At 40.7% G+C, this 20,304-nt stretch overlaps 2 protein-coding genes across 4 annotated transcripts in view; one reads left to right on the plus strand and one right to left on the minus strand.

The window, feature by feature from the left end:
- TUB (TUB bipartite transcription factor) overlaps positions 1 to 20,304 on the plus strand; it is a 66,889-nt gene that overhangs the window by 33,782 nt on the left and 12,803 nt on the right. For all 3 annotated transcript variants that reach the window (XR_006180989.1, XM_042882110.1, XM_042882109.1), the window contains exons 5-10: positions 8,886 to 9,053; positions 12,566 to 12,637; positions 13,512 to 13,633; positions 14,487 to 14,678; positions 15,240 to 15,352; positions 16,449 to 16,563. Coding sequence is in view for 2 of the 3 variants with exons in the window: in XM_042882110.1 (XP_042738044.1) it covers positions 8,886 to 9,053; positions 12,566 to 12,637; positions 13,512 to 13,633; positions 14,487 to 14,678; positions 15,240 to 15,352; positions 16,449 to 16,563 (782 nt within the window). In the remaining variant the exon portion in view is untranslated. The remainder of the gene's footprint in view (positions 1 to 8,885; positions 9,054 to 12,565; positions 12,638 to 13,511; positions 13,634 to 14,486; positions 14,679 to 15,239; positions 15,353 to 16,448; positions 16,564 to 20,304) is intronic.
- RIC3 (RIC3 acetylcholine receptor chaperone) overlaps positions 11,755 to 20,304 on the minus strand; it is a 36,823-nt gene continuing 28,273 nt past the window's right edge. The window contains exon 8 of the mRNA XM_042882112.1: positions 11,755 to 12,634. The gene's annotated coding sequence lies outside the window, so the exon portion shown is untranslated. The remainder of the gene's footprint in view (positions 12,635 to 20,304) is intronic.

Genomic DNA, 20,304 nt, shown 5'->3' on the forward strand with positions numbered 1-20,304 from the left:
TAGCAAAGGTAATTATTGAGGTCAGTGTATAAAGGCTTATCCACAGGGATTTTTCAGACTTGAGCCTGCCTTCTCAAAATCCATTAAACCGCACTGCAGCCTAATTCTTGAGGTGTGAATCTTCAGCTTCTCTATATCTGTAGTCCCCCTGAGACTGGGTTAGTCAGGTTGCAAAGGCTGGCCCTGAGGTAAGGAGTTTATTCATTTATTTATTTGAAAGAAAGATGATGTTTGTCTCGTCAATACTTAAGCTTGAAATAATAAATAAAAGATGAGGGTAAAATTAACTCTGTGTAAGAACTTACAAATTAAGTGAACAGAAAGCTAATACTTCTGAATTTAACATAAAAAGTAATCCCACTCCAGCACAGTCATACAGATGCCAGGTTTTATTCTGAAGTGGGTTTTACTGGAGAATAAAATTTCTCTTACTAGTTTAAGAGAAAACTTTCCTGAGGCTGCAGTTGAGCACTGTGTGGAGTAATACTTAAATTATTCCTACTGCATAGCCTTGAGGCTCTGTTTCATCTCATAATGCCTGCTTGAGCTGTCTCTATACGTACAGAACTTAAAATATTGTTCTGGTCAGATTCAGTAGGCTTAATTTGGGAAATCTGCATTGTGTAACACCAGTGTATGTTTATGTATTTAAATTTGCATGTTTTCTAATCAGTTTTCTCCTGAGTTCTTGCTGGTTGTGTAGTTAGCAGAATCTTCAGAATCTCTGCCATTGCTATCAGCTGCTTGAAAGGAGTTCTGTGTTTGGTTTTGTGTAATATTTGAGGGATAGATGTGCAGCTTGTCCACTTGTTAACGTTTGAGCAATCCAGGTCTGTGCCATGCTGTAACTTCTACATGTCCTGTAAGTGAACAGGATGGTTGCTGAGGGCTGAATGCACAATACGTGGTAAGATAACATTTTAAATGTTTCTGTTAGTGTTTAGTTATAGTATTACTTTTCTGAGTGCAGCTGAGCTCTTTGTGCTTGAAGAAGAAAAAAAAAAGCCATTGGACTAGATCCTATGAATAATAAGCTAATTCAGACCAAGAATCATTGAATTATACATGAATAGCTCTTGCAGCTGTAATGTAATGATCCTACTCTGGTCTTAGATGTGTAATGCCTTTTTAAGTGGCTCAAAGAAGATGAAACTATGATCAGAACAATGTGCTAAAGATAAACATGAGGGAAGTAGTGGGTTTAATGAGGTTACACCGACACAGGGCAAGAGAAGGATGTGGCTAATGCTCACGTAGAGCTGGTGGTTGCTCCTGAGTGAGGGTTCACTGCATTTTGTGATTCTGTGATGGGTAGTGTAGCGTTTAGCAACTTCCTCTAAATTTGTGTTACTGCAGATATTTCTCTCTTAATGATGTATCCCAAATACACTGTGTCTGTTTTTGAAAAGAAACATCATTTTTATGGGGAAAAGCCTGTAAATGCAGTAAATTGATTGCATTTCGTAGCGGTGTTTATGAAAGGCTGGGTCTCCAAGTTTGCTGTTGGACATAATATTTGACGTAGGGAAAAATGAAGCAAATGAATACATAAAATGGTGGAAATAATGGATTGAACAGTGACTTGATTTTGAACTTTGTGATGCAAAGAAGTGTTGCATAAGGATATTAGTGAACCACAGAAAAATAGCCCAAACAAGTGAAAACAATTGCAACAAGTACCTATGAAAAACATGCACCCGGCATGGGATGCAAATACAAGATCAGAGCATCTTTAAATCCCAAATCCCTAGATTACTTGTTCAGAATTGAGATTGTATGGTTGTACATTGTGGTATGAAGTGGTTGGTTGTTGCTTTTTAATTTGTTTTCTTTTTTTTCAGCGTAGGTTTGTGAAGTAAAGTGGTTCTTTCTAGCTTTTTGAGGTAAATCATGCAGAAGCAAATCAAGAAGATAAAAAGAACCTTTATCAATATAAAAAAAAACAGACAAACATGCAAAGCCAGAACATAATTCAAAGTGAAGTCTGATATGGAAATTCATAAGTCCTTCCATGAGGGTTTGTTTCTTACTGAACCCACTGTAGACATACTATGTTAGCATGTTCTAGGAAACATTTTCCCTTCCTGCACGTATGAATGTCAGAAAGCAGATGAGAAGCTGTGACACACAGTACTTCTTCTGCCAGAACAACTGTTTCGTGTTTTGATTTTACTTACTTCTTCCATGTTTATTTCCTCTCTTTCATGCCGGTCTGTCTATTTTGATTTGTGTATCCTGTCCCATTTTTTATGTAACAAGAAACTACATTAGTGCTGGCCAACTCAGAAAGTAGCACCATGTGTTGGACAAGAAGCATTATTTCTCATCATTAGTACTTACTCTTACAGGAATAAAAGAGTTTATGTAGAGTGGATTTATCTTGGTTTCCTGTGCATTGAAGAGAAAGGGTTGTAGGAGAAGCAAATGAGTTTCCACCAAGAAAAACCCTGTTGTTACCAGATTTGACAGCCCTTCCAAGCTACAATTTAGGAACACACAGACTTAATAGTGATGAAATCCAGCTACAGTTTTCTAGATTTCATCAAGGTGAATGTAGAGCTTGCTGCTCGACTGCTTGCTGTATTGACTTGATGTGATGTTAGCAATAGGCCTTCCTTCGACTGAAGTTTAGGCTAGATCACCTCTGGAGTCCTTTCCTAAAAAAAAAATGTCTTTGCATCCTTTTCCTTACCAACAAATACCTTTGTGATTTTGCATTTGCATCTCAATGGATGTGCAGTCCCTAAGAGAACAGACATATACTGGGAAGTGGCTTAGAAAATATTAACAGCTACACTATACTTAAGGCGAGGTGATCCTAAAAACAGAACAAAAATTGCATTTTTTGTGCCTCTTTAAGCATTCTCCCTTTTGAGGAGAATTAAACCCAACAAATTTTATTGCTTTTCTAATTTATGGACTTCTGTGTTTCTAGAAGATGTAGTTTCCTGATATTTCATTCTAGCTATCATGCTAGAGCTTTCTAAGTAACCACTGTGAGAAATAACCCTTTTAATTAACTGAGTTTTGCGATACTGCTTTCTTGTACCACTGTTCCAGAAGTAAACCTCATTATACTTGTGGTCTGACTTCTGGATAGATTTGAAAAACATAATCAACTACTGTTTTTCTTTTTAGCTTAAAACACAGATCACTTGAAGCAATGGAAGCAGAAGCAGTTTCCTTTCAGCCAAGTTCTTTAAAGTCTGGAAAGTCTCTTTGTTTCTGTGTCAGTACAATAAAAATGGATTTTTCTGTCTCTGACCTTGGAGTAGGCTAGCTGGTTTTTGAAGCTACAATCTTAAGCTGGCAGAAGAGTTGCTCTGCAGTTTGTAATAGCAGCCTTGCTGCTGGTTGCAGCCTTGCCTTGTCCACTTGGATGTGCCTTCTGTGTTGGACCAGTGGCTTGTCTAACCTGGTGTCTTTCCTTTTAAGGCATGTTTAAAGAAAGAAATGAAGGAAAGTTTCTAGTGTGTCGGTGGTATTTGCGTTTGCAAGGGAAGGACATAACTTGGGCTTGTTTTTGAGTCTGATACACATACAGCTTAAGCATATTCTTAAAACTTAGTGTGTTAATCAGTTAATCATTCTTTCCTATGCTTACAAGTCCATGTAGAAGTACCAGTAGGAAATATTGCTGGGTAGTTTGCCACTTTTTGAAGCTTGAACTGATTTATACAAAACTAACATTGTGCACTGTCTGTTATTGTCACATAGCAGTATCTCTCCTTGTGTCTGTTCTGGTCCTCATCTGTAAGCAGTGGTCACTTTCATCAGCTGCCTCTCTGAGCTTTCCCTGGTCATACACAGCTGGATGGGATGTAGTTTATTCCTCCTCTTTGAACCCACAACCCCCCTCCAAGTAAAAGAATCACAGAATGGCCAGGATTAGAAGGGACCTCAAGGATCATGAATTTCCACCCCCCCTGCCACATGCAGGGCCACCAACCTCCCCATTTAATGCTAGACCAGGCTGCCCAGGGCCCCAACCTGGCCTTGAACACCTCCAGAGATGGGGCATCCACAGCCTCTCTGGGCAGCCTGCTCCAGCACCTCACCACTCTCACAGTAAAAAACAAAAGATGTTATTCTTTCTTGATTATCTCTTGAGCAACAAAATGTGCTGTTATTTTCAATTGTCTATAAGATTTGAAGTGCTGAGATACAGTATTCAGTACAGATATTGAAAACAGAATACAAATTGGAGAGGTAGGATGGAAATGCCAGTGAATGCCAGTTGCTTGGGTTTTTTCCCTGTTTTTTATTGCTGGTTGTTCCAGGTTTCCTCTGAGACACAACAGTGTCAAAGTTTTCCAGAAAGTCATAACTGAAGGGAGTTGCTTCAGTAACAGGGTTGTTTCAGTCTCCCTCTTTCTTCCCTGCCCTCCTTTGTTGTTGCCTGGAGGGTAATATAAAGAATTCCTTTTCTTCTTAACAAATATTCAAGGACACGTCCATCGGTTTTTCTCTACGTTACCCTTGGGAAGAAAAATGTAGAAAGCCCTGCATCTAGCTATAAACACTTTATTTTTGGCACAGCCCACTCAACTTGTCTTTGCTGACACTCTTCTTAAACTGGAAACTTGAACCTGTAGACATGAGTTGTTTGCTTTTATTGCTCTGTGAACCATCCTTCCAGTAGGTGGGTGGAAGGACAAGGAGGCAGTGAGGCAAAGAATGAGAACAAAGGGAAGATTCACCTCAGATATCACAATTGTGCAGGCTTGAAAGTGCTTTCAGACATTAGGCAGGTGATGATGAAGCGGCCTTTTGAGCCATGACTGAACAAAATACACAGACATCACATGACATATGTGAAAGAAAGGTGTGTGCTTGCATTTAGTACCGCTGCATTTAACTATGTTGCACACACACACATATAACTGCAATAATGCATGCACACACACAAATATTATCATTAATCCCGTGTTCGCCATGAACCATCTGTGGCATCACATTTATTTGCTTTTTTTTTTTTTTTTTCTTTTTTTCCCCCACACAATATTATGATACTACAGAGGTTATTTTCATTTTTTCTCTCTCTGCCCAGCTAGATCTTCCATTCCCTTCAATGGAATCACAGAATCACAGAATGGCCAGGGTTGGAAGGGACCTCAAGGATCATGAATCTCCAACCCCCCTGCCACATGCAGAGCATCCAACCTCCCCATTTAATACCAGACCAGGCTGCCCAGGGCCCCATCCAACCTGGCCTTGAACACCTCCAGGGACGGGGCATCCACAATCTCTCTGGGCAGCTGTTCCAGCACCTCACCACTCTCCCTGTAAAGAACTTCCCCCTGACATCCAACCTAAATCTTCCCTCCCTCAACTTAAAACCATTTCCCCTTGTCCTGCAGTTATCAACCCTTTCAAAGAGTTGATTCCCCTCCTGTTTTTAGGCTCCCTTTAGGTACTGAAAGACTGCAATGAGGTCAACCCACAGCCTTCTTTTCTCCCTCAGCTCCAAGCCCAGCTCCCTCAGCCTGTCTTTGTAGGGGAGGTGTTCCAGTCCCTTGATCATCTTTGTGGCTCTCCTCTGGACCCTTTCCAACAGCTCCCTGTCTTTCTTGTACTGGGGACTCCAGAGCTGGACTTTTGCAGTTGACACCAATGGAGTCACCAGCAGAACCATTTGTAATGCTCAATAACATACTCTACCAGTGATGCATATTTTAGAATGCTGGAATTGATTTTTCTTTTCTAAAAGTGTGCCCTGCCAGGGTAGCCTTTGTCCTGCTGCCTAATAATACATGATGTTCCTGACAGCATGGGATGTGAGCATAGATGTGCTGCAGGCATCACAAAGCAGCAGCCTCAGAGCAGTCTCTACTGCTGTCAGTCAGTTCTTTTGCTGCAGATATTGATCTGCTTGAAAGAGGAATAATTAGGGTGTTTTCTTCCTTTTGAAATGGGTTCACAAAGTTAGGTTTCGAGCATCCAAAACTTAATCAGGTCTAGATGTGCACAAAGGATAAGCATCTTGTTCATGGGTGCTTAATGCTTGACACTGTGAATGTTATGGTAAGAATTGGTCACTTTAAAAATGATGATTAATATGTGTAGAGTCGTTTCAAGTACTGCAGCGGATCCAAGCAGTTCTCTGTTCTAGAATACCTTTGCTGTAGTAACTTATCCTGAAATAACTCCAGTCAGCAAAACTGCTAGTCTGCTCACTGCAACATTATGCCTACAGCATTGGGAATTACACTGTTCAACATAAAATTTGTCCCTGCTAGTGTACTTAGGTAGCTAAGAATGTTTCTGTTGCCCAAATTGGTATGTGAATATTTGGATGCCATAAACTTTTTGAAGTTTCCTTTGTTACTGCTTTTCTCAAGTTCAGTGCTTAGTTCACTGCAGCCGTTGTTTTGCATTTGCTACTTTTCAGTATATCAACAACCTGATGAAAATCCTTGTGCTTGTACTGTGAGTGGTGGCAAATAGAAAGTTAAATTTACTTTTTTTGTAGCTTTCATTATTTTTATATGTTTGTTTTTGACCTCTTCTTTTGACTTAGGCTGCATAAGATTAAAGTGCGGGTGTCTGGAACATCCATATCACACTGTAATAAGTTAGACTTATGCAGTTTCCTAAGAGAAGTGTCAACAGTAAATATGTTGAAAAGAGGACTTCTCTGTTTTGGGACTGATGCCTTACAGTCAAAACTTTTAGAATTTAAATCACAGCTGGCAAAGCTTGCTGAATAAACACAGCTTTGTGTTGTGAATTATAAGACTTGTGAAGCAGCAATCTGTTTGTCCAGTGAACTAGAATTCATTTAGACAGCATGCATTTTTGTAAAGCAGGATGCAGGATTTATGTTTAGTTTTCAGTAATTTTAGTAACAAAGCACTTGGGGAGCACTTGTGGTTTGGCAGACTGTCCTGGGAAACATCTCCTGAAAGATGAAAACCAAGGTGAGAGGAGCTCTGTTGTTGTGCAGGAAATGGCACTGGAGGCCACAACTAAACTAATGGCACTCCAGGCTTCAAAGAGGAAACTTTCAAAGAATTTGGAATGATTTGAAAAGCGGAGGACAAGAAAACATGCAGGGACATAGGAAGTTTAGCTCCTTTCAGTGATCAAAGGTAAGTTTGAGAGGTGCGGTGGGGACTGACTTCTGAAGGGACAAGGTACTTTATGGTGTAGAGTGTGTGTTGCTTAACGGATGGTGTAAAAATAATCAAGTAGCAGGAACTCAACAGGCCTGTTCAGAATGAGTCATGCATGTTGGGCATGGAGGATAAAGCAGCAGTAGAGCAGAGGCCATGGGGTTGCAGTGCACTCCGTGTCACACAGAGCACCCGAAGCTCTTATCTTGCCGAGATGATAGAAACATTTCCTTCAGCTTCATTTAGACCTCCTAGGTTGGACAAACTGTTTATTTGTTGTTAGTTTTGCTGTAACTACACCAGAACCTACAGATTGGTGCAGAATTTGTCATAAGGTTCTGCATGATGCAGCAGAGTCAGTAATTTCTGGTCGCCTTGAAGTCTGACTGGGGGAAATGTCAGTCACAGCTCCTCTCGTCTCTCTCTTTTTCCATCTAACCTGAAAGTTTTTAAATACTTCTGTGTTGTCAGACTGCATCTTGTTAGGTGGCAGCACAATCAGTGCTGTTACTGAGGGGGTGGACCACTTTTTTTCCCGCTTATGCTTTGCACCACAATGACAGTGACACCAGGTATGGCAGCGTACAGTTAAGCATGGTAATGTATCAGCCAGTTGACTTGTAATGCAAGCTGACAGCTACTGGCAAGGAAGGTTGTAATGGTAATCTTGGAGACTTCTGCTACAGGTGACAGTCTGCAAATACCCCAGTCCCTAACAGTTCATTCTTAGAGGATTCATTCAACTCTGTTGGGTCTGAGGAGCAGCATATTCTTGCAATGAGCTACCTCTTTGTAATGCTTTTAAGACATAGCCTTTAAAACAGCAACAGCGCAAAGGGTTATGTTATTTATCACACCCATAAATGATAATAGTGCTTTTTTATTGGTGCAGAAATGCTTTTTTATATAGCTAGTTTAGTTATATATTCCAGCACTAAATCTTCACTAAGGGCTAACGCGTGTTTGCAGTCTGATGTTTCAGCCTACTGTCCTGAAGGAAGAAGTTAGCTTATGATAAAAACACCCCCCCACGCTCCATATTTCCATTCTTACATCTTCAGAGCCAAAATACAGCAATCAGGAGATAGGTAGAGCCAGAACTCAGAATGACAGCATGGCTGAGGTTGGAAGGTGCCTCATACACTGCCTTGACCTCCATCCCCGCTCAGAGCAGGTTGCCCAGGTGTCCAGTCTGATTGCAAGTGTCTCCAAGGATGGAGATTGCAAGGGATATTTCTTGTCTTTGTATAGTTTCATTCTGGTTTTCTAGCTGTATGACAGTTTACTGAATTGGTAGGCATATTTGGGCTTGTTAGTCTGATGCTCCTGTTGTATATGGTGCTAGTTCTGCAGGTGAATTTTCTAGGTTTCTTGGTTCTTAATGGGAGTCTTCATGTTTTATAGGGAATACGTCAGAATCTGGGACTCAGGTTTATTTCCAAACCAGTTGTGTCCCCCTAGGAGAACTGCATCTGTTATTTGTCTTCTCCGTTTGATTTCTGTTCAGTTTTCCATGAATGGGTACACTGCCTTCAGGATGAGGAGGGCAACAGTGAAATTCTGATCACCTCTTGGACATTCTAAAGCACAGCATATGGGAAGTGAGGCTTTTGCCTCTGGTACTATTTGAGTCTTGCTTAAGTCTAGAAAGTGTTATTAAATAAATATGAGCCTTTGTGTCCTAGAAGCATGCTTTTTATAAGGGAGTGATTCTCTTTTCAGTAACTTCTTGACACAATGACAACTAAGGCTGTTGCTGTTGTCTGACAGGAATTGATGGCCCAGCTGCTTTTCAAGATGATGTTCAGAAAGCAGGAAGTCAAGTGCAGATTCTCACTGTTGGGCAGTCTAGCCATGATGAAGATGATGGAGAGAAAATGGCTACTGGCCAACAACAGCAAAGCAAGCAGGACCTTAAAACAGCAATGCAGAAAAAGGGTAAGTAGCTAAAGCCACTTCAGATTCTCATTGCTAGCTTTATTGATATGGATTCCTTTTCTTGTTCTCATGCTCAGCCCTAGCAGAGATTGATATTCTTCCTTTCAGGCTCTCTTCTATTCTGTCTCTAAAAATAATGAAGTTCTCTCTTGTCCCAAGGAACAAATGTTCCCCAGGCTCTCAGAACTGTGATATTCCCATCTGCAGTACAGTGTGGCTACTGAAACACCAAGCAGATGCTAATGCTTATATCCATCTGTTACATTTTGATATTTTATGACTCCGGAAATCACTTATGTGACAGCTGATGAAGAATATGGAATAACAATATTTGAACTAGAATATTAGTTTTAATTTTGCTGTTGGTTAAACTCTATTACGGTTTCACAATGTATGTTCATGCTTGGAGAGGTGAAAATTACAATACTGCATTCTGCAGCATTTGTCCCACGTTGTCCTGAAATGCTCTCTGTTGTTTTTTTTTTTCCTAAAGGCACACATGATTTAGGAGATAGACTGTGTATGTATGCATTCATGCATCTGTGCTTTCCTTCCTGCAGTGTTATTATCTTTTGTTAAACATTATCCGTAGGAAGGAAAAAATCCTAAAATCTTCACAGAGCTTTTTCTGAAAGCTTTTATTTAGGAGGAGTTCTTCTTCAGTGCATGGCTTTTGAGGCTAAGATGGCTTGAGCCAAGCGTACTCTCATGCTTTAAGAATAAACTCCTTGTGTATAAAGAGCAAAATGTAAGTGCAAACTTGACTCATCTAGAATAGACTATTCATATCTAAATGCACGCTTCTTGTCTGCAGCACAGTTCTCACTAAGATTCATTTTTTCTGGGACATTACTCTGCAGATGTGAGCAACTTCAACTGAAACAGGCATATTTTATCCAAGTGGGGCACTTCCTGGGCATTTGAGTCAAAGGAATGTTGGCATGACTAACAAGTTCTGATCTGTGTGATGATTGTGTTGACTTAGACTATGGCTCAGAATATGTAATAGTTGGACACACTACTTACTAAAGCTGGTGGACCTAAAAATTATCAGCAGACTTCTCAAATTAGGTCAGAGCAGTCAGATTTTTACTCTGAGGGACATTTCTATTTTTGATGTTATTCTCTCGATTCTTTTGTTTGTTTTCTCAGTAGAAGCAATATATGGCATGACTTTTTTTTTTTTTTTATCCAGCACTGAGCATACTGCTGACCAGAGCAGACACTGCTGAGGCTGTTTGACTGGTATGCTTCAAGTCTGTGTAGGGGCTTTGTTTTTGGGAGTGCTGGGGATAATTTTTATGAACAACAGAACTGTTGTCTGTGGGACACAAAAGTATTAAGACAGTATTAAGACAGGACTGCAACTAGTAGTATCTCCATAAAATATGTTTACTTCTGCCTATGTGGTTTTGCACTTGATAGCAGTAAAGGAGACTTGATAGTATCCCGGTAGTCCTGGAAACCTTTACGTAGAGCCAGGGCTTTTTATGTGGATTCCCACTGCTGCTTCACTGCTTGTGAACTGCTGCTTCCTTTCTGACGTGTCCCCATTGGTCTGCAAAGCATTTAGAATGGCTTTTTCCCATTTGTCCACCTCTTGCATGTAACAGGAGCAAGAGGAGAAAACCACTGAGCTGAATGCTAGCTGGCCTAGTGGGAAGAGGCAGGTCAAGTCCCATTAGATTTGCTTACCCTGATTTGTGCCAGTTCTGCTCTGTGACTTTAACTTTGTGAAGAGAAACCTCTCTCAGCATATGCATCTCTCCTCTCTGAGGATCACTCAGCAAGTCAAGCTCAGTTAGGGGGCATAGGATAGCTGAGTGTGAAGAGGATATGCTGTTTGCAAGAAGATGCCAAATGTTTTATTTGATTTCTCCGTCTGTTGGAAATTGCCATAGCTAGAATCAGTTACTTCCTGCAGGAAATACTTGTCCTTTTAATTTCAGAAGTTTTAATATGTACAGGTCCCTGCTGGCAAATGAGTCACTAGGACAGAGCCAGACTTCTCTAGGTTTCACCACTCAGTAATTAAATTTCAGTCTTCAAACTTATCAGTTTCTTGTATGTCTCTGTAAAGACTTGGGATGAACAATTTGTTCTTCACACAGATCACAGAATCACAGAATGGCCAGGGTTGGAAGGGACCTCAAGGATCATGAATCTCCAACCCCCCAGTCTTAGTTCTTTCCACCTAAAGTTACAGCTCTTTTGAAATTTGGAGAGGGAATAGATTTGATTTTTGGATTCAAGAACAACACAGGAGCTCTTTGAAGCATTCTTTCCCATAAGTCTTCCCTGCAGGCTTTTCTGTAACAGGCAGAGAATTTTCCCCACCAACATACTACCTGAATGTAGAAGCAAATTATCTATGGCTGTGCATAGCAGTGTATGCAAGTATGGCTTTTCTGCACGGATGCCAGCTGAAGAGATGGATTCCTTCTCCTAACCATGACTAGAACATTGGTTGTCATCATTAACAACTAATGTTTGTGATTAATGTGCATGATTAATAATGAGTGAGTTCTGCAGGCTTTAAAAATACCAGTTGACCCATGAATTCAGGCTCCCCTGCATACCCACGTCCTGCTAAAGCTTTCTGCTGTCGTGCTGGGTGCTGTATGGCCACACTGGAGCAACTGAAGAAGTAGACTGTGAGACCACTTATGGTACAGCTGAATGAAATACAAAAATTGCAGTATGCTTCTGTTTCATTTTTATTCGCTCTTACTGCTTTGGTGTTGTTTTATTGCCAGGTATGCATCTGGTGTCAAAAGCTATTTTAAAGGGCGTGTATTGAAGTAACTGGAAAGAGCAATAACATAAAAAATGTTTAAGAGCTTTTTGGTCTATTTTCCTCATTCATTTCCAAAATTGGAAGTGAAGCAAACCATTACTGGTACAGACTCTAGTATTTATATTTCTATGGTAGTTCAGTCTCTGCTTATTGCAGACCAAGCTCATACTCCAGTGACTGAGTTGCCTGAAAATCTCTGCGTGTACCTGTGGGAGTTCAGAAGCACCATTTAGATAGCTTAAGATAGATAATGCACACACATTTGGCACAGGGTTTTAGGTAGAATTTAGACCATCCAAATATCTGAATACTTCTTTTTCAGTGTTACTGAATAAATATTAGTATAGAACCTGTGTTTTGGAAGGGCTTTTTTTTTGGTGTGTGTGTGTTAGAATTAGGCCAAAAACTTACTATGAAGGGCATGTTGTTCACAAAAGTGTTTGTGGCACAGCCTTTTAGCATGGATGATGCTTTCTGAAGCTTGAGCTCCATGAATCAGGACTATATGGCTTTATTCTAAATCACTAAAAAAGTGACAGTGGGTATAGTAAATGGAAAGCGAATTTGGTTGTGCAGAAAGGCATGATGTTCCTAATTGAAAGCTGTGGCAGCAGTGTTTTAGCCACATGTGGTAAGCCTTTAGTGCTGTGAAGAATGCTGTTGATGAGTTATTTGAGTTTGCAGAATCATTCCCTTAGATGTTTTCCTTTCCCAGATCCCCATGCAAACACATCCTGGTCCTCTTCCACCTCCCAGTCCAGTCTGGTCGCCTTGGATCATGCTCCTGGTAAGTACAGAAAGAAAGAATTTCATTATGCCCACGCTGTTTAGCCCTGGAAATCATTGAGTTTAATTTATGCTTCTGTGTCAGGCTTAACAATAGCAGAGATTCTGGACCAGATGGTTGTAGGTTTATTTTGTTTCATGTTTTTGGGAGGGTTGGGGGGAAGAAAGCGAGTGAGAAACACTGCGTAGTCTGCCTCTGATATGAGAAACTTGAGTACAGGGTGGCTTCATCTGAAAAACTACACCTGGCAAATGTCCCGTCGTTGGATACTTTTTGCTGCCCAGCCCTGTTTGATGTTCAAAGTTTTGTTCCCCTTTGAAATGTCTGAGGCTTTGAATTCTTTTAAAGTCAGATTTTTAAGCACTCTAAGGCAGAACCTTTGGCCTAGGCTGGTACTGTTTTTTTACATGAAATAAATATGCATAGGAACGTTTCCTTAATGAATGGTTTCTTCTCAGTGTAAGATCTGCTTTTTATTGGATCTCACAGGAACTGTTAAAAGTGTGCTGTAGAAGTGTTCCTATTTTAATTGTTAAGGCTTCCAAATGGCCGTGATAGGTTGTCTACTCAGTCATGCTGTGTTTGAAGTACTTGATGGGGTTGAAATTTATATTTAATTTCTCACTCTGTATTCTTCTTGTATCACTGCTTAACAGTCTTCTCTGTGGAATGGAGACCATGCTATTTCCTGCCTCATGTTTTGGTTTCTCCATGCAGGTGCTGTCTCACCACTTGTTTGTATGGTGCCTCACATAATGAAGCCCCTCACACACACATTCCTTCTCTCACCAGTAAGCCTAAGGGTGCAACAACATAAGAAATGATATTTTTATGTCAAGTATTAGTATATCATAGTGCACTGCTTTCTCCTCAGGCATTTCAAGCAGCATGAATTTCGATGAGGAAGAGGATGAGGAAGATGCAGACAGCTCTAGCTCTTCCCAGCTAAACAGTAACACCCGGCCTGGTTCTGCCACAAGCAAGAAATCCAGTAAGGTAAGTAAGGGGTCAGTGCTGAAGAAGGAGCATGTGGGTCACTGTGTACTGCATCAGTTCAGAGCACAGTCAGGATAGGCCTGTTTTTCTGTTTTGTTTTCAATATGAACTACAGCATCTTTGAGCTAACTTACTGTGAAAGCTCTCATTTCACAGAAGGAATGAAAATAATGACTTGGAGTCGTTATTGCGACTCCAGCGAACTTGAATGAACTTGAATGAAGAGAAAGTTAAACTGTAAATATTTACCCTTCTGCCTCTTGCAGGATCTCAGAAGGGTCTTTCGTTTCTATTGTCTTTTTTTCTAAGCATTTTTTCACTCTGCTCTTGTTGGTGCTATCTGAAGGTAAAACAAAGCTTCAGAGGTTCGAATATCCAGCTCTTGTTAATCCAGTTGACGATGGCTCACTTCTTTGTGTACTTCAACTGACTTCTCCTCCCTCTTAGAGTTTTCTGTACCTTAAACTGTCTCTCAGCCATCCAATATCTTCTTTTCATCAAAGAACACTGTTGTCCACGGGTATGAACCTTCTCAAAAGAGGAAAGTTTTGAGATGGAAAGTGTGAGCCAGAGTTTGATTTTGTAACATGACGGCACTCTGTGCAGCTGCCGGTTCTTCTTTGCCAGATGTGTCTGTGTGCTCAGCATCAGCAGGACAAAGAACTGCTTTGTGGGCCTTTGTTAGGTGAGAGCTCAACCAGCTGAGGGAGATGTCCTTAGTTTGATAAGTTGCCTTGAAGGCCTCTGTGGAACTAGAATGGAGGAAACTCTGCGTCCCTTTTGTGTGTTTTTTGAAGCGCGGCTGTTAGCAAATGTCACTCCTTCATATTTTGAAGTTTCCCTTCTGTTTTAGGAAGTGGCCTCAGCCCCTAGTCCTTCCACAAATGAGCCTCTCATAGATGTTGATGACCTGGAGGAATTTGCTGTAAGACCTGCTCCACAGGGTGCCACCGTCAAATGCAGAATCACAAGAGACAAGAAAGGAATGGATCGAGGGATGTACCCTACCTATTACCTCCACTTGGAAAGGGAGCATGGTAAAAAGGTCATAAAATAACTTGAATAGCATAACAGTTGCATCTGAATATTAAAAAAAAAATAATAAAAAATCTGAAGAAGTCTTACAAGGAAAATGTAATCTTGTATTTTATATGCCTTATCACTGAGACCTGCCCTAGTCCTCCAAAAGCAGAACAATATCACTTTGTTCTGCTGCCTTTCTCCATATGTCTAATCATTGGCTTTAAGTAATCCAGGCATGGCACCTTTTTGTGAGAGCAACTGGGGCCTTTCTGCATTCCGTGGCCTGAAAAACATCTATTTTCAATTCCAGCAGAAGAGACAATGCAACCTAGAATTAAACATTTAACAAAATAGATTGGATTTAATTATTTAAACCATAAATAATGGACTGAATGGTTGAGAACTCACTTTCCTGTCCTGATTTTTATCTGGTTTTGCTAAGTGCCAGGAAACCTTCTTTTACTTCGCTTATGATGCTAGAAAACAGAAAAATTGCCTATGGTTTCCTTATATCAAAGCAGGATGTGATGTGTTCTAACCCCTTTGGCATTCTAAAACATGATGGTTTTTTTGCACTGCTCAGGTGTTTCTGTTAGCTGGAAGGAAACGAAAGAAGAGTAAAACCTCTAATTACCTCATCTCCATAGACCCAACTGACCTGTCTCGAGGTGGAGAGAGTTTTATTGGAAAACTGAGGTAAAGATTGAAGCATATCAGATTATTTTTTTTTAGTATAGTTCATATAAAATTAGGAAGCCTTTATTCAATGTGACTTCTTCTTTGGAGGTTTGGATAAATCAGATGGTAGTGGTAATGCAGTTAAGCAGTATCCAAGACATGGTTTCAAAATTTCTCAAGTAAATATCAATAAATAATTAAAAGTCAGCAGACTGAGGCTCTTAAACACTCAGAGGCCAGATTCTCAAGAGTTATGGGCATCTGAAGATGCAGACAGCTTATCTTAATGAGATTTTGAGAAGTGCATGAGCAGATTGTGTCTACCCACTATTGATATAAACACTTTGGAAGTTCTGTCTCTTAGATAATCTGAAAATCTCTTCGGTTTTGCCCATTTCTTGAGATCCTAATTAGAGATATTTGCATGTAGTGGACTCTACTCAGAACCACTTGCTTCTTTTCTGTCTGTCATCTCATCATGCATCCATCTGTTGTTGGGACATACGTGGTGCCTCTCAATATGTCTTTAGTTTGTCTGTGCCTGAGGAAAGGAACTACACTACTAGTTGCTGTTTGCCTGCATGGATCTCAAAACTTCATGTGCTACTGCAGTGCAAACACAGAATGAGGATAATGCAGTGTTAGTGTGCTCTAAGTTGTATTTTGCAGTCCTTGATATGATTTTCATTTAAGCAGTAAAAACCAATCTTATTTGTAACCTTATGAAAATCACTGTCTGTAGTCCAACAGAGTAGCAGTCAGGTGAGAAAGCCAGTGATATTTTAGATGGCAAGCATTTTGTAAAAAAAAAAACAACAACAAAAAACAGACAAGATAACCCCAACCTCACTCAGACATTTCTTAATTGCCTTCTTGAATTTACTAGTTTCTGAGATGCCACGAGAAGTCTTCAGTTAGGGAACTTTACTGTGTCCTGCTCTACCTTTACATTTTTGTTGTGGCCTTTAACCTAGAAGTTACCATTCAGTTGGGATTAGAGTTAACTATTTGTACTTCATATTCTTTGTCCTTTGGAACTGCAATGCAGTAAAGGATAGATGTCTGAGGCAGTGTTATTGACAAATGGTGATCGGATTTTCCATTTTTTTGATAGATCAAATCTTATGGGAACTAAGTTTACAGTTTATGACAATGGAGTAAATCCAATGAAAACAACATCAAGCCTGGAGGCGAGTGTCCTGCGTCAGGAGCTAGCTGCTATTTGTTATGTAAGTACTGCTCACAGGCAAAATATGCAAGAAAGGGCAGTTCAGTTTCTGAAACAGCACACTGAATTTCCTTCTCACTTAAGGTTATGTAAATCAACATTTGCACTTTCTTGTAGTGAAACATCTGATCTTCAATAGAGAAACCAGGAAATTCGGTGGAAAGTAAGAGTTAAAAGTCATTGTGCACAGAACCACATTGCCCAGTTCTCACTTTCAGTCAAAAGCTGTTAGAGGTTTTACATAACCTTCTTGAAGGGGTAGGATGCTTCACAGCCTGCAGACATCATCTGAGAGAGCCTCCAGAACTGGAAGGAGCTGCACACATGGAATTACTGCACTAGGGCCTGATAATTTCTAATGATATTTTAGAGGAGGCCCCTGCCATGCAAAACACAGGTAGATGGATAAGAGGCTAATCAAAGCTATTAAACTCCTTTTTAATAGGAAGACAAAATGAAATCTAAAATGCAACTGAACGAGAAACCAGCCTGTTAGAGGAGACTAAACAGTGTTTGTTGGGGCAATGCAGACAGTCAGGACTTAAAGCACAGCTGTTGTTTTAGAACGATTCCTGGATGACTGTTACGATGAGAGTATTCTTTCTGCCCAGAAATCTCTGGGCCTGAAGAATTCTTCCAGTCAGAATTGGTAAGTGCAGTTCTACAGAAGGCTTTCTGTTTTCCCAGTTCAATAACTGACAAAAATACCCAAGAACACTTTTGTCTGAAAAGTTGCTGTCCAGATCTAATCAGGAATGCCTGGAGCTCTTTCTGTTTGAAATCTAGCCATCGCAGCGTGTGCCTTTGTATGCACAGAATGTGTTTCTGGAAAGATTTAGCTTTAGGATGTGGGAAGAAATGTGGGGAGCCTGGAAGCTTTAAGCAGGAAAGGAAAAGGAAAGTAAAGAGCAATCCAGTTAGTAGGATTTCACATCAGAGTCCAGAATTTGATGTGAGTTTCTATTCATCAACTAAAGTGTCAGTAAGAACCTAGAGTAACTTGCATTCTTAAAGGGAATTTTACCGGTTTACATAGGAGAGCATTCACTGGATCCAGGTAATTGTTTGGTGCACACTGGAAATACAAAGAGAACACAATAACAGTTCAAAAAAGGTCATGCACTGAAAAGTCAAGGCACTTGTAAGAGTGAATAACACTGATATTTGAACCATTAACGTTACCAAATAGACAACTCCGCTGCAGCCAGTAGAAGTATTTGGAAATGCAGAGCAGATATTGCAAAGAACAGAAGCATGGCTTCTGAGAAAATGTGGCTAACACTAAAGCTGTTTTTATATGCCTGCTTTCAGATCAGCAGTATAAAAGTTGTACATTTGTATAAGAAGATGACTCATTCCACTTGATGTCATGGAGAAAGGCAGAAGGCTTGCAGGTGTGCTATGGCTAGAGGACAAAAGGAAATCTGAATGATGTTTCATTAATAGATAGGTTTGCTAAGATAAGATTATTGTTGCTGGCTGCAGCAGAACCAGAGTAAAAAATGCTATAAAGAGCACTCCTGAAACACCCTTGTCCTAAAGTATTCTTTTAAATCCTGCCTTGAGATTTTTCCTGCAGCAAAAGCTGTAAGAAACAACAGGCTGAAAGCACCACTATGCTCTTTGCTGTCTTTCAGCTCGTCCAGTCAAGTACCCATCAGGAGAGCAAGCTGTACCTGGCCACCAACTTACTGCACCTGACCTGCTGATGATTCAGCATTCGAGTTTATACAGTCAGACAGTGTTGATGCATCTGCTCTCACTGATCTTCTTTTAGAGCTTAGGTGGAAAAATAATGTGTTCTAGAGGTCCCTTCCAACCCCTACAATTCTGTATGGGCATTGGAAGTGAGTTTGGGTGATGTGGGAAGACTTAGAGAGACTACTGAGACTACTGAGTGGTGAGACTACTCACCACTGTAGATAGAAAATTTGTGTGGCCAAAGCACAATTGGAGTTGAAACACGCCAGTACTGTGGATGACAACAAAAAGGGCTTTTCTAAATATGGTAACAGCAGAAATAACAATGCTTGGTTACTTTATGAGGATGATCACCACATAAATAGAGATGCAGACAAAACAAAGATGTTTAATGCCTTCTTCACCTATGTTTTCAACACTGATGATGGGACCAACTGCAGCATCTTCTCTCTTGCCCCTCGTGAAAATTGGGAAAATTTGCTGGTTAGCTGGGACCACTCCAGGTCTGTGCAGTTTGTGGCAATATAAGAAGGATGTAGAATTAGTAGAGTGTCCAAAGGAGAGCAACAAAGATGATGAAGGGTCTAGAGGATGGGATGTATGAGGGAGCAGCTGAGATCCCTTAGTTTGTCGAGCCCAGAGCAGAGGAGGCTGAGAGGAGGCCGCATTGTGGCTGCAGCTCCTTTTAGGGGGAGTGAGCTCTGCTCTCTAGTGAGAGCAATAGGACCCAAGGGAATTGGCATGGAGTGTGTCAGGGGAGGGGCAGCTGGGAGTTAGGGGCAAGTTCTGCACCAGAAGGTGGGCAGGCCCCATAATAGACTGCCCACAGTAATGTCATAGGCTCAAGTGCCAGAGTTCAGGGAGCGTTTGGGCTGGGCTCTCATACATAGGGTTTGAATTTTGGGTGGAACCAAGTAATATTTAATAAAGTTAATGCAATAACGGAGTTTTAACAAGTGCTCTTAGCCATATTTACTCTTCTTGACGATGGCAGGCTGGCATATTAATAAACCTAGAGCAACACCTAATGGCTGATTGCAGAATCGCTTGGCAAAATTATCAAGAGGCAGGGAGGTGTAACTGTACTGCTTGTACCACTAGATTCTGCTGCAGCTTCTCTTACATCCTTAGCATCTCACAATTCAGATTCTGCAGGCAGGGAGCTCAGCTGATACTGCAAGGTATGGCTATACTTTAAATAAAGCAGTAATAAAACTACATATACAAAGACTGGAGGGAATCATAGCATGATAGAATGGCCTGGATTGAAAAGGACCACAATGATCACGTAGTTTCAACCCCCCTGCTATGTGCAGGGTTGCCAACCAGCAGACCAGGCTGCCCAGAGCCACATCCAGCCTGGCCTTGAGTGCCTCCAGGGATGGGGCATCCACAGCCTCCTTGGGCAACCTGTTTCAGTGCATCGCCACCCTCTGAGTGAAAAACTTCTTCCTAGTATCTAGCCTAAACCTCCCCTGTCTCAGTTTAAAACCATTCCCCCTTGTCCTATCTCTATCCACCCTTGTAAACAGCCTTTGCCCCTCCTGTCCCTTCAAATATTGGAAAAATACATCTTTCTGCTCAAACTGCAATCGCTTTCTTTGTGCTCAAATGTAGTTTTGAGCTTCTGGGCTTCCTCTGGAAGGAATCTGCAGAATATAGGAAGGACAAGGTACATGTGTAAATCAAGTCCAGAGAGTGAAGTTGCTGAAGGCGTATTTGGGGTGACTCAATTGTGAGTTCCTATGTTCCCCTATGAATGCTATTTGTAGTCTTGAATGTATACACAGTGTAGTGGAGCAGGGACATAGCAGAGAAGCAGGTAAGGGAAAAGGACAAGGGAACTAATTGTGTTTGGATGCAAGGTATACTGGAAAGGTCTGCTCTTTCTTGAAGCTCTTCTTTTGTCCCTACTGTTTTCTTCATATGTTATACACCTTTAGAATCTTAATCCTGTTCCTTGAGCTTAGCAAAAGGGTCACTTTTGCCAAGAAATCTTTGATGTAATTGTTGATTGAAACAGTGTGAGAATAGAAACAAT

The sequence above is a fragment of the Lagopus leucura genome, unplaced genomic scaffold (assembly GCF_019238085.1).
Source record: "Lagopus leucura isolate 7727_CA_CO unplaced genomic scaffold, USGS_WTPT01 Super-Scaffold_100033, whole genome shotgun sequence".
NCBI classification, from domain to species: domain Eukaryota; kingdom Metazoa; phylum Chordata; class Aves; order Galliformes; family Phasianidae; genus Lagopus; species Lagopus leucura.